Here is a 15,400-nt window from a genome sequence, read left to right as displayed (position 1 = left end):
CAGAGTCCCCCGTCACACACAGGGCTCACGGTCTTAATCCCTGCTTGACGGGTGAGGTCACTGAGATCCTGAGAAGTGACGTGACTTGCCCAAAGACACACAGCAGACAACTGAGAGAGGCAGGATTAGAACCCACATCCATCTGATGTATAAGCCGGGGCTCTACCCACTAGCCCATGCCGAATTTCCAGCAAAATGAGGGCCAGGCTCCACCGCGGGATCCTTGGAGTCTCGGACAGTCCCAATGATTTTTTTTTTAATGGTATTTGTTAAGCACTTATAATAATAATAATAATAATAATAATAATAATAATAATAATAATAATAATTTTAATGGCATTTGTTAAGCACTTACTATAATAATAATAATAATAATAGTAATTTTAATGGCATTTGTTAGGCACTTACTATAATAATAATAATAATAATATAATAATATACTATAATAATAATAATGATGATGGCATTTACTAAGCGCTAACTATGTGCAAAGCACTGTTCTGAGCGCTGGGGAGGTTACAAGGTGATCAGGTTGTCCCACGGGGGGGGCTCACAGTCTTCATCCCCATTTTACAGATGAGGGAACTAAGGCCCAGAGAAGTGAAGCGACTTGCCCAAAGTCACACAGCTGACAAGTGGCGGAGCCGGGATTTGAACCCATGACGTCTGACTCCAAAGCCCGGGCTCTTTCCACTGAGCCACTATGTGCCGGGCACTCTTCCATTCATTCATTCATTCAGTCGTATTTATTAAGCGCTCACTGTTTACTTATAGTGTCACCAATTGCTACTAATGTGAGCGCTTACTGTGTGCAGAGCACTGTACTAAGCGCTTGGGAAGTCCAAGTTGGCACTCTTCTAAGCACTGGGGTAGAGACGAGCTCACCAGCAGTTCAATCAATCCATCAGTGGTACTTACTGCCTGCTTACTACGTGCAGAGCACTGTGCTAAGCACTCGGGAGGGTACACTACACCAGAATTAGCAGATATGTTCCCTGCCAGGAACAAGTTTACAATTCCCCTACATCAATCAATCAATCATACTTATTGAGCGCTTACTGTGTGCAGAGCACTGTACTAAGCGCTTGGGAAGTACAAGTTGGCAACATATAGAGACAGTCCCTACCCAACAGTGGGCTCACAGTCTAAAAGGGGGAGACGGAGAACAAAACCAAACATACTAACAAAATAAAATAAACAGAATAGATATGTACAAGTAAAATAAATAAATAAATAAATAAATAAATAGAATAATAAATATGTACAAACATATATACATAGACTCTATATACTCTAGACTGTACGTTCTTTGTGGGCAGGGAATGTGCCTGTCTGTTATATTATACACTGTACTTAAATGTCCGTAATTTATTTATATTAATGTCTGTCTCCCCCTCTAGACTGTAGGCTCATTGTGGGCAGGGAATGTGCCTGTTTGTTATATTGTATTCCCCCAAGCGCATAGTACAGTGCCCTGCACACTGTAAGCATTGGGCAAATCACTTCACTTCTCTGGGCCTCAGTTCCCTCATCTGTAAAATGGGGATTAAGTCTGTGAGCCCCACGTGGGACAACCTGATTACCTTGTATCTACCCCAGCGCTTAGAACAGTGCTTTGCACATAGTAAGCGCTTAATAAATGCCATTTTTAAAAAAAGTAAATAAATACGCCTGACTCTCCCCAAGCCCTCAGTGACAGAGAAGCAGCGTGGCTCAGTGGACAGAGCCCGGGCTTTGGAGTCAGAGGTCACGGGTTCGAACCGCGGCCCCGCCATATGTCTGCTGTGTGACCTTGGGTGAGTCACTTAACTTCTCTGAGCCTCAGTTCCCTCATCTGTAAAACGGGGATTAAGACTGTGAGCCCCACGTCGGACACGTTGATCACCTTGCATCCCCCCCAGCGCTTAGAACAGTGCTCTGCACGCAGTAAGCGCTCAATAAATACGATTGATTGATTGCTCTGCACATAGTAAGCGCTCAATAAATACGATTGATTGATTGATTGCTCTGCACATAGTAAGCGCTCAATAAATACGATTGATTGATTGCTCTGCACATAGTAAGCGCTTAACAAATGCCATTATTATAATTATTATTAACAGTACAGTGCTCTGCACATAATAAGTGGACAATAAATACAATTGATTGGTTTATTAGAGGTATTTAGGAATCTCAGTTAGCCAAGTGACCAAGCTGGGATAGTCACCTTTACCAATCTGGGGGGGGGGGGGGGGAGAAAAAAATCCCAAATCAAACTGGAAAACCTGGATGCAGCGTGTCCCGGTCACAACCACCTGGAACGCCACAGGATGGACCTTGGATTCCCGCTGCCAAAGCATTGGGGCAGGGAGAAAGAGCTGACCCAGCAGGATGACCCTGAATTTCCCTCTGGAAATTCAGCCTAGGGTCCAATGTAGCCATGCCAAGGCTAATATGGGAAGTAATTCATTTCCTATAATCACAACCCCAGGGCGGCCCGGAAAAACAAAATACACAGACAGGACTTCCTCTGATAGCGGGACGCAAAGCCAGGGGTGGGTCAGCGCGGCTACTCGTAGAGGCGACGAGAAGCCGACCGGCCTGGAAGAAAGGATGGGGGCTTGGGCCGCACGGGAAACTCGGTTCTCATCTCGGCTCATTCATTCAATCATCACCAATCGTATTTATTGAGCGCTTACTATGTGCAGAGCACTGTACTAAGCGCTTGGGAAGTACAAATTGGCAACATATAGAGACGGTCCCTACCCAACAGTGGGCCCACAGTCTAAAAGGGGGAGACGGAGAACAAAACCAAACATACTAACAAAATAAAATAAATAGAATAGATATGTACAAATAAATTAAATAAACAGAGTAAAAAAATATGTACAAACATATATACAGGTGCTGTGGGGAAGGGAGGGAGGTAAGATGGGGGGGATGGAGAGGGGGGTGAGGGGGAGAGGAAGGGATTTCTTGAGCACTTACAATGTGCCGAGCACTGCGCTGAGCCCTTGGGAGCGAACAAGATACCAATAAACAGTCTTTTAGACTGTGAGCCCACTGTTGGGTAGGGACTGTCTCTATGTGTTGCCAATTTGTACTTCCCAAGCGCTTAGTACAGTGCTCTGCACATAGTAAGCGCTCAATAAATACGATTGATTGATTGATTGATTGATAAACAGACACACTGCCGGCCTATACCAGCTCCGCCGCCGGTGTGTCGTGTGAGCTTGGTGGGCAGGCTGCTTCATTTTTCTGTGCCTCATCTGTAAAATGGGGTTAAGACTGCAGGCCCCACGCGGGACGGGGCTGTGGCCAACCTAATTAACTTTGGATCCAGCCCGGCACGAAGGGAGCGCTTAAAATACCATTTTAAAAAAACGAGGAAGTCCAGTTTGGTGCTGCAAACCGGGACCTGAATTCTAACGTCGGAAGCAATGCTCCAGACGTACTATATTTTTAGACTGTGAGCCCACTGTTGGGTAGGGACCGTCTCTATGTGTTGCCAATTTGTACTTCCCAAGCGCTTAGTACAGTGCTCTGCACACAGTAAGCGCTCAATAAATACGACTGATGATGATGATTGGGAGGCTTTTCGCAGACAGCCGGGCAAACGCGTGTAATAATAATGGCATTTGTCAAGCGCTTACTATGTACCAAGCTCTGTTCTGAGCACTGCCAGATCGGGCTGGACACAGTCCCTGTCCCGCATAATAATAATGGCATTTATCAATTTACCTGTATATATGTATATATGGTTGTACATATTTATTACTCTATTTATTTATTTATTTTACTTGTACATTTCTATCCTACTTATTTTATTTTGTTGGTATGTTTGGTTCTGTTCTCTGTCTCCCCCTTTTAGACTGTGAGCCCACTGTTGGGTAGGGACTGTCTCTATGTGATGCCAATTTGTACTTCCCAAGCGCTTAGTACAGTGCTCTGCACATAGTAAGCGCTCAATAAATACGACTGATTGATTGATTGATTGATTGATCAAGCACCTACTGTGTGCAAGGCACTGTACTAAGCGCCGGGGAGCTTCCAAGGTGATCAGGTTGTCCCACGGTGGGGGCTCGCGGTCTTCATCCCCGTTTTGCAGATGAGGGAACTGAGGCACAGAGAAGTGAAGCGACTTGCCCAAAGTCACACAGCAGACAAGGGGCACAGCTGGGATTTGAACCTCTGACCCCTGGCTCCAAAGCCCGTGCTCTTCCCACTGAGCCACGCTGCTTCTATTCAATAGACCTCATTGTCCTGTTTCCAAAAAGGAGATGGGCCAAAGGGTTTAACCCTGATTCTAATCACACAGAGAAGCCCGAGTCCTATAATCTTCTTAAATGACTAAGCCTTTCACCACTGTTAAAGAGTCTTCAGGCCCTGCCCTAAATTGACTTTATTCCAAGTGTTGTTTAAAAATCTGACCTAGAAGCAGCATGGCTCCGTGGAAGGAGCCCGGGCTTTGGAGTCCGAGGTCACGGGTTCAAATCCCGGCTCCGCCACCTGTCAGCTGTGTGACTTTGGGCCTCAGTTCCCTCATCTGGAAAATGGGGATGAAGACTGTGAGCCCCCACCGTGGGACAACCTGATTCATTCATTCATTCAATGCATGCCCGCCATGGGACAACCTGATTCATTCATTCAGTCAGTCAGTCATATTTATTGAGCGCTTACTGTGTGCACAGCACCGTACTAAGCGCTTGGGAAGTCCAAGTTGGCAACATCTAGAGACAGTCCCTACCCAACGGCGGGCTCACAGTCTAGAAGGGGGAGACACAAAACGTATTAATGGCATTGATTATGAAGCGCTTACTATGTGCCAAGCACTGTTCTAAGCGCTGGGGAGGTTACAAGGTGATCAGGTTGCCCCACGGGGGGCTCACAGTCCTCATCCCCATTTTACAGATGAGGGAACCGAGGCCCAGGGAAATGAAGTGACTTGCCCGAAGTCCCACGGCTGACAGGTGGCGGAGCCGGGATTTGAACCCACGTCCTCTGACTCCAACCTTTTAATCTGACTTTTAGACTGTGAGCCCACTGTTGGGTAGGGACTGCCTCTATATGTTGCCACCTTGTACTCCCCGGGCGCTTAGTACGGTGCTCTGCACACAGTAAGCGCTCAATAAATACTATGATTGATTGATTGATCGACTGACTCCAAAGCCCGGGCTCTTTCCACTGAGCCACGCTGCTGCTCTAACAAAATATTAACAAACTATTAACTACTAAAACTATTAACTATTAAAATAAGTAGGGTCACCTTGTAACCTTCCCAGCGCTTAGAACAGTGCTTGGCACATAGTAAGTGCTTAACTTAACAAATACCATGATGATGATGATGATGATTATTATTATTATTATTATTAATACGAATGAATGAATGAACCCGATGAGCTTTTATCTACCCCACCCCTCAGTACCTGGCCCAGAGCAAGCCTTTTAACAAATACCATAAAAGAGAAATCTCCCAGGCGTGGAAAGGGAGTGGGAAAAGGAGGACGGCCCGAAAGCGCTTAGTGCAGTGCTCTGCACACGGGAAGCGCTCAATAAATACGACTGAATGAATGAATAATGCGGAATTTAATCATCCTACTAGTAGCCTCCACCCGCCCGGGGGCCATTAGGCAATAACCGCCTCCTGCTTCCTTGTGCCAATAATTTCACCCCTGAAAGAGCCCAGCACATGACCAAGACGTCTCACAAAGCACGAGGCGGGGAGACAGTTTCACAACGCGCGGTTTCGTGGGACGGAAACCCACAAAATTTTAAAAAAAACACAAAAAAACCCATCTCTCGGAAAGTCGAGTTGCAAGCGAGAGCCGGTGCAGAGGAGCTGGCCCCCCAAATCCAGCCCGCTGCACATAATAATAAAAATTCTTATTATTTCATTATTATCATTTTTCTCCGGGCCTCGGTTCCCTCATCTGTAAAACGGGGACTCATTCACTCGTATTTATCGGGCGCTTACTGTGTGCCAAGCACTGTTCTAAGCGCTGGGGAGGTTACAAGGTGATCAGGTTGTCCCACGGGGGGCTCACAGTCTTCATCCCAAGTTGTGGTGCCAACTTGTGCTGCCCAAGCGCTTAGTACAGCGCTCTGCACACAGTAGGCGCTCAATAAATACGACTGAATGAATGAATGAATCCCCATTTTCCAGATGAGGGAACTGACGCCCAGAGAATAATAATAATGATGATGACGGCATTTGTTAGGCGCTTACTATGTGCCAAGCACTGTTCTAAGCGCTGGGGAGGTTACAAGGTGATCAGGTTGTCCCACGGGGGGCTCCCAGTCTTCATCCCCATTTTACAGATGAGGGAACTGACGCCCAGAGAATAATAATAATGATGATGATGGCATTTGTTAGGCGCTTACTATGTGCCAAGCACTGTTCTAAGCGCCGGGGAGGTGACAAGGTGATCAGGTTGTCCCAAGGGGGGCTCCCAGTCTTCATCCCCATTTTACAGATGAGGGAACTGAGGCCCAGAGAAGTGAAGCGACTGGCCCAAGGTCACAGACTGTGAGCCCACGGTTGGGTAGGGACCGTCTCTATATCAATCAATCGTATTTATTGAGCGCTTGCTGTGTGCAGAGCACTGTACTAAGCGCTTGGGAAGTCCAAGTTGGCAACATAGAGAGACAGTCGCTACCCAACAGTGGGCTCACAGTCCATTCATTCAATCTTTAATCATATTTATTGAGCGCTTACTGTGTGCAGAGCATTGTACTAAGCGCTTGGGAAGGCCAAGCCGGCAACATATAGAGGCGGTCCCTACCCAAAAGCAGGTTCACAGTCTAGAAGGGGGAGACAGACAACAAAACAAAACATATCAACAAAATAAAATAAATAGAATAGAATATATGCCGCCGAATTGTACTTCCCAAGTGCTTAATCCAGTGCTCTGCACACAGTAAGCGCTCAATAAATACGATTGAATGAATGAATGAAAGTGGCGGAGGTGGGATTAGAACCCACGCCCCGCAACAGGGGTGGAGCCCGTGCCCCCTGTGGCCCAGCACGGGCGCTCAGCACATAGTAACCACAGAGAAGTAGCTGATAAGTGGCGGGGGTGGGCGGGATTAGAACCCACAACCTCTGTCTCCCAAGCCCGGGCTCTTTCCATTGAGCCACGCTGGAAGCGCCTGTATATATGTGTGTGTGTGTGTGTGTGTGTGTGTGTGTATATATATATATATATATATATATATATATTATATATATATATATATATACACATACACACATATATATATGCATATATATATGTGTATGTGTGTATATATATATATATATATATATATATATGTTGCCAATTTGTACTTCCCAAGCGCTTAGTACAGTGCTCTGCACATAGTAAGCGCTCAATAAATACGATTGATGATGATGATGATGACGTATATATGTTTGTCCGTATTTATTACTCTATTTATTTAGCTGTTTTACTTGTACATATCGATTCTATTTATTTTCTTTTCTTAATACGCTTTGTTTCGTTGCCTGTCTCCCCCTTCTAGACTGTGAATATCAACCATATTTATTGAGCGCTTGTACTGTGTGCGGGGAACTTTACTAATCGCTTGGGAGAGTGCAAACAATAGTATATAGACACATTCCCCGCTCACAATGAGCTTACAGTCCAGAGGACAGGCTTATATAAGAGGCTGGACTCAGGGGTTTTTTTACATGTTGTAACATTTTAGCTCTTTTTCTATTATATTTCTAGCCCCCCTAGAATAATCAATAATTATTAATTATTTATTAATATTATATAATAATATAATAATGAATAATTAATCATTTTAATTATGTATTAATATTTTGTGGTGATGTTATAATTAATGGTTAATATTTTTAATTATTTATTGATATTTTATGATAATATTATAATGGACGATCAATTATTTTTAATTGTTTATTAATATTTTATGATGATATCATGGTAAATAATTGATGATTTTTAATCATTTATTAATATTTTATGGTAATATTATAATTAATAGTAATTTTAATTATTTGTTGATATTTTATGATAACATTATAATGAATAATTGATTATTTTTAATTATTTATTAATATTTTATGATGATATAATGAATAATTGATTATTTTTAATTATTTATTAATATTGTATAGTAATACTATAGTAAATAATTGATAATTTTTAATTATTTATTAATATTTTCTGATATTGTAATGAGTAATTAATGTTAATTATTTATTGATGCATGCTTAATAAATGCCATAGCTAAGCTCTCAGCCACCACATCTAGGTGCAGGGGGGCTAGAAATAAATAAATATATTTATTACTCTATTTATTTATTTAACTTGTACATATCTACTCTAATTATTTTATTTTGTTAGTATGTTTGGTTTTGTTCTCTGTCTCCCCCTTCTAGACCGTGAGCCCGCTGTCGGGTAGGGACCGTCTCTAGATGTTGCCGACTTGGACTTCCCAAGCGCTTAGTACAGTGCTCTGCACACAGTAAGCGCCCAATAAATACGATTGATTGATTGTGAGCCCGCTGTTGGGTAGGGACCGTCTCTATCTGCTGCCAACTTGGACTTCCCAAGCGCTTAGTACAGTGCCCTGCACACAGTAAGCGCTCAATAAATACGATTGATTGATTGATTGACGCCCGAGTCAGGCTAGTTAGGTGCTTAATAAGAAAAGCCGGCTTAGTTTGGCGACACAAACACACCATTTTAGAAACGCGTGGCCCGGTGGAAAGAGCCCGGGCTTTGGAGTCCGAGGTCACGAGTTCAAATCCCGCCAGCTGGGTGACTTTGGGCGAGTGGCTCAACTTCTCTGGGCCTCCGTTCCCTCATCTGTAAAATGGGGATGAAGACTGTGAGCCCCCCGTGGGCCAACCTGATCACCTTGTAACCTTCCCCAGTGCTTAGAACGGTGCTTTGCACATAGTAAGCGCTTAATAAATGCCATTACTATTATTATTAGAAGTGAAAATGTAGTAGCCGCTCAGCTAAAAACGAACCCTACTAAAAATGATAAAGCAGCACAGGATGCTTCAATTACAAGTGGTTCATTTTCAAATGCATCCACGGGTTACAATAATCACAGTAATAATGATGGCATCTTACTAAGCGCTTGCTCTGTGCCAAGCGCTGTTCTAAGCGCTGTGCTCTGCACATAGTAAGTGCTTAATAAATGCCATCATTATTAGTATTATTATTACAAGGTGATCAAGTTGTCTCACAGTCTTCATCCGACTGGATTACTGTATCGGCCTCCTCTCTGATTGTCTATTATGATTACGGTAACCTCCCCAGCGCTTACAACAGTGCTTGGCACATAGTAAGCGCTTAATAAATGTCATCGCTATTATTATTGATATCATTATCATTATCATTATTATTATTATAGTGGGCACTTAGTAAATGCCAGCATTATGATGATTACGGTGACAGTGCTTGGCACATAGTAAGCACTTAATAAATGCCATCCTCATCATTATTATGATTACTGTAACCTCCCCGGCGCTTAGAACAGTGCTTGGCACATAGTAAGCGCTTAATAAATGCCATCATTATTATTATTATTATTATTATAGTGGGCGCTTAGTAAATGCCATCATTATTATGATTACGGTGACAGTGCTTGGCACATAGTAAGCACTTAATAAATGCCATCCTCATCATTATTATGATTACTGTAACCTCCCCAGCGCTTACAACAGTGCTTGGCACATAGTAAGTGCTTAATAAATGCCATTATTATTATTATTATAGTAGGCACTTAGTAAATGCCATCATTATTATGATTACGGTGACAGTGCTTGGCACATAGTAAGCACTTAATGAATGCCACCCTCATCATTATTATGATTACTGTAACCACCCCAGCGCTTAGAACAGTGCTTTGCACGTAGTAAGCGCTTAATAAATGCCATTATTATTATTATTATTATTATTATTATAGTAGGCGCTTAGTAAGTGCCATTATTATTATGATTATGGTGACAGTGCTTGGCACGTAGTAAGCACTTAATAAATGCCATCCTCATCATTATTATGATTACTGTAACCACCCCAGCGCTTAGAACAGTGCTTTGCACGTAGTAAGTGCTTAATAAATGCCATTATTATTATAGTAGGCGCTTAGTAAGTGCCATTATTATTATGATTATGGTGACAGTGCTTGGCACGTAGTAAGCACTTAATAAATGCCATCCTCATCATTATTATGATTACTGTAGCCTCCCCAGCGCTTAGAACAGTGCTTGGCACATAGTAAGCGCTTAATAAATGCCATTATTATTATTATTATTATTATTATTATAGTAGGCGCTTAGTAAGTGCCATTATTATTATGATTATGGTGACAGTGCTTGGCACATAGTAAGCACTTAATAAATGCCATCCTCATCATTATTATGATTACTGTAACCTCCCCAGTGCTTAGAACAGTGCTTTGCACGTAGTAAGCGCTTAATAAATGCCATTATTATTATTATTATTAGAACAGTGCTTGGCACATAGTAAGCGCTTAATAAATGCCATTATTATTATTATTATTAGAACAGTGCTTGGCACATAGTAAGCACTTAAGAAATGCCATCCTCATCATTATTATGATTACTGTAACCTCCCCGGCGCTTAGAACAGTGCTTGGCACATAGTAAGTGCTTAATAAATGCCATCATCATTATTATGATTATTGTAACATCCCCTGCGGTTAGAACAGTGCTTGGCACATGGTAAGCGCTTAATAAATGCCATCATCATTATTATGATTATTGTAACCTCCCCAGCGGTTAGAACAGTGCTTGGCACATAGTAAGTGCTTAATAAATGCCATCATTATTATTATTATTATAGTAGGCGCTTAATAAATGCCATCATTGTTATTATTATGGTAACAGTGCTTGGCACATAGTAAGCGCTTAATAAATGCCATCATCATTATTATGATTACTGTAACCTCCCCAGCGATTAGAACAGTGCTTGGCACATAGTAAGCGCTTAATAAATGCCATCATTATTATTATTATTATAGTAGGCGCTTAATAAATGCCATCATTGTTATTATTATGGTAACAGTGCTTGGCACATAGTAAGCGCTTAATAAATGCCACCATCATCATTATGATTATTGTAACCTCCCCAGCGCTTACAACAGTGCTTTGCACATAGTAAGCGCTTAACAAATACCATCATTATTTTTATCATTATAGTGGGCACTTAATAAATGCCATCATTATTATTATGATTACTGTAACCTCCCCAGCGCTTACAACAGCGCTTGGCACATAATAAGCGCTTAATAAATGCCATCGTTATTATGATTATTGTAACCTCCCCAGCGCTCACAACAGCCTTGGCACATAGTAAGTGCTTAATAAATGCCATCCTCATCATTATTATGATTATGGTAACTTCCCCAGCGCTTAGAACAGTGCTTGGCACATAATAAGCGCTTCATAAATGCCATCATTATGATTGCTATAGTAGGAGCTTAATAAATGCCATCATCATTATGATTACGGGTAACCTCCCCAGCGCTTACAACTAGCGTTTGGCACACAGTAAGTGCTTAATAAATGCCATCATTATTACAATTATGGTAACAGCGCTTGGCACACAGTAAGCGCTTAATAAATGCCATCATTATGCTTATTACAGTAGGCGCTTAATAAATGCCATCATTATTACGATTATGGTAACAGCGCTTGGCACACAGTAGGCGCTTAATAAATGCCATCATTATTACGCTTATGGTAACAGTGCTTAATAAATGCCATCATTATTATGATTATGTTAGCTGCGCTTGGTACATAGTAAGTGCTTAATAAATGCCGTCACTATGATTATTACAGTAGGCACTTAATAAATGCCATGATTATAATGATTATGGTAACAGCGCTTGGCACATAGTAAGCGCTTAATAAATGCCATCATCATTATTACTTTTATACTAGGCGCTTAATGCCATCATTATTATGATTATGGTAACAGCGCTTGGCACATAGTAAGCGCCTAATAAATGCTATCATCATTATTACTAACATAGTAGGCGCTTAATAAATGCCATCATTATTATCATTACGTTAACAGTGCTTGGCACATATAGTAGGCGCTTAATAAATGCCATCATCGTTATTACTATTATAGTAGGCGCTTAATAAATGCCATCATTGTTATGATTATGGTAAAAGCGCTTGGCACATAGTAAGCGCTTAATAAATGCCATCATCATTAGTACTATTATAGTAGGTGCTTAATAAATGCCATCATTGCTATGATTATGGTAACAGCGCTTGGCACATAGTAAGCGCTTAATAAATGCCATCATTATGATTATTATGGTAGGTGCTTAATAAATGCCATCATTATTATGATTATGGTAACAGCGCTTGGCACACAGTAAGCGCTTAAATAAATGCCATCATTATGATTATTACGGTACGTGCTTAATAAATGCCACCATTATTACGATTATGGTAACAGCGCTTGGCACATAGTAAGCGCTTAATAAATGCCATCATTATTACTATTATAGCAACAGCGCTTGGCACATAGTAAGTACTTAATAAATGCCATCATCATTAGTACTATTATAGTAGGCGCTTACTAAATGTCATCATTATTACGATTATGGTAACAGCGCTTGGCACATAGTAAGCGCTTACTAAATGCCATCATGATGATTATTACAGTAGGTGTGTAATAAATGCCATCATTATTACGATTATGGTAATAGCACTTGGCACATAGTAAGCGCTTAATAAATGCCATCACCATTATTACTATTATAGTAGGCGCTTAATAAATGCCATCATTATTACCATTACAGTAACAGCGCTTGGCACATAGTGAGCGCTTAATGCCATCATTATCAGTATTACAGTAGGCGCTTAATAAATGCCATCATTATTACGATTATGGTAACAGCAGTTGGCACATCGGAGGCACTTAATAAATGCCATGATTATTATGGTTATGTTAACAGCGCTTGGTACATACTAAGCGCTTAATAAGTGCCATCATTATTACGATTAGGGTAGCAGTGCTTGGCACATAGTAAGCGCTTAATAAATACCATCATCATTATTACTATTACAGTAGGTGCTTAATAAATGCCATCATTGTTATGATTATGGTAACAGCGCTTGGCACACAGTAAGCGCTTAATGCCATCATTATCAGTATTACAGTAGGCGCTTAATAAATGCCGTCATTATTACGATTATGGTAACAGCAGTTGGCACATAGTAAACGCTTAATAAATGCCATCATCATTATCACTATTATAGTAGGCGCTGAATAAATGCCACCATTGTTATGATTATGGTAACAGCGCTTGGCACACAGTAAGCGCTTAATGCCATCATTATCAGTATTACAGTAGGCGCTTAATAAATGCCGTCATTATTACGATTATGGTAACAGCAGTTGGCACATAGTAAACGCTTAATAAATGCCATCATCATTATCACTATTATAGTAGGCGCTGAATAAATGCCACCATTGTTATGATTATGGTAACAGCGCTTGGCACATAGTAAGCACTTACTAAATGCCCTCATTATGATTATTACAGTAGGCACGTAATAGATGCCATCATTATTACGATTATGGTAACAGCGCTTAGCACATAGTAAACGCTTAATAAATGCCATCATCATTATCACTATTATAGCAGGCGCTTAATAAATGCCATCATTATTACGATTATGGTAACAGCGCTTGGCACATAGTAAGCACTTACTAAATGCCATCATTATGATTATTACAGTAGGCACGTAATAAATGCCATCATTATTGCGATTACGGTAACAGTGCTTGGAACATAGTAAGCGCTTAATAAATGCCACCATTGTTATGATTATGGTAACAGCGCTTGGCACATAGCAAGCACTTAATGCCATCATTATGAATATTACAGTAGGCGCTTAATAAATGCCATCATTATTACGATTAAACAGCAGTTGGCACTGAGTAAACGCTTAATAAATGCCATCATCATTATTACTATTATAGTAGGCGCTTACTAAATGCCATCATTATTACGATTATGGTAACAGCGCTTGGCACATAGTAAGCGCTTAATGCCATCATTATGAGTGTTACAGTAGGCGCTTAATAAATGCCATCATTATTACGATTATGGTAACAGCAGTGGGCACATAGGAGGCGCTTAATAAATACCATCATTATAAAGATTATGGTAACAGCAGTTGGCACATAGGAAGCGCTTAATAAATGCCATCATTATTATGATTATGGTAGCAGCGCTGGGCACATAGTAAGCGCTTAATAAAGGCCATCATGATGATGATTACAGTAGGCGCTCAATAAATACCATCATTATCACGATTACTGTAACAGCAGTTGGCACGTAGTAGGCGCTTAATACATGCCATGATTATTACGATTATGTTAACAGCGCTTGGCACATACTAAGCGCTTAATAAATGCCATCATTATTACAATTATGGCAACAGCGCTGGGCACATAGTAAGCGCTTAATAAACGCCATCATGATTATTACAGTAGGCGCTCAATAAATTCCCTCATTATTACGATTATGGCAACAGCGCTTGGCACATAGTGAGCGCTCAATAAACGCCATCATCATGCCGATGACTATAGTAACCTCCCCCGCGCTTAGATCAGCGCGTGGCCCGTAGTAAGCGCCTCCTAAGGGCAGGCGTCGGCGCCCTGACCTGCAGAGGTCCCGCAGGTCCGGGTCGGGCGGGCTCCCCGCGGCCCCCAGCAGGAGCAGGAGCAGGTGCAGCATGCTCCGCCAGCAGCAACGCCTGCAGCAGCTCCGGCAGCAGCAACTCCTGCAACCCGTGCAGCTCCTGCTGCAGCGGCGGCAGCTCCCGGAACCCCCGTGCGCCGCCTCACGTGACCCGCCCCCCGGCACGTGACCCGCCCGACCAATGGGAGCCCGCGCCCCCGCCACGTGACCCCCGCCCGCCCAATGGGAGCCCGCGCCCCCTCGTCACGTGACACGCCCCCCGGCACGTGACCCACCCCCTCCCAATCGATGGGCGGTCCCGCCGTGGGCACGTGACTCACCCCGACCAATGGGAGCCCGCGACCCCGCCACGTGCCCCGCCCGCCCAATGGGAGACCGCGCTCCCACATCACGTGATCCGCCCCGGCACGTGACCCGCCTCCGCCGGACCAGTGGGAGCCCGCGTCCCGTGCACGTGACTCGGCCGCGTCCAATGGGAGCCCGCGTCTCCGCCCCGTGCCCTGCCCGCCCAATGGGAGCCCGCGCCCCCGCCACGTGCCCCGCCCGCCCAAGGGGAGCCCGCGCCCCCGCCACGTGCCCCGCCCGCCCAAGGGGAGCCCGCGCCCCCTCGTCACGTGACCGGCCGCCCCCTCCCGGCGCGTCTCCAGCGCCTTCTTCGTCACGTTACCTCCCGCCCAATGGGAGCCCGCGC

General features: G+C 42.9%; 1 protein-coding gene across 1 annotated transcript in view; it reads right to left on the bottom strand.

Moving 5' to 3' along the window:
* Positions 1 to 14,769, bottom strand: part of IGF2R (insulin like growth factor 2 receptor) — a 140,415-nt gene extending 125,646 nt beyond the window's left edge. The window contains 1 exon segment of the mRNA XM_038742552.1: positions 14,672 to 14,769. Coding sequence (XP_038598480.1) covers positions 14,672 to 14,745 — 74 coding nt within the window. The 5' untranslated portion in view covers positions 14,746 to 14,769.
* Between the last annotated feature and the right edge of the window lie 631 nt (positions 14,770 to 15,400).

This window comes from Tachyglossus aculeatus, chromosome 2 (genome assembly GCF_015852505.1).
Source record: "Tachyglossus aculeatus isolate mTacAcu1 chromosome 2, mTacAcu1.pri, whole genome shotgun sequence".
Classification (NCBI taxonomy): Eukaryota; Metazoa; Chordata; class Mammalia; order Monotremata; family Tachyglossidae; genus Tachyglossus; species Tachyglossus aculeatus.
This window is presented reverse-complemented; position numbering and strand designations above follow the sequence as displayed.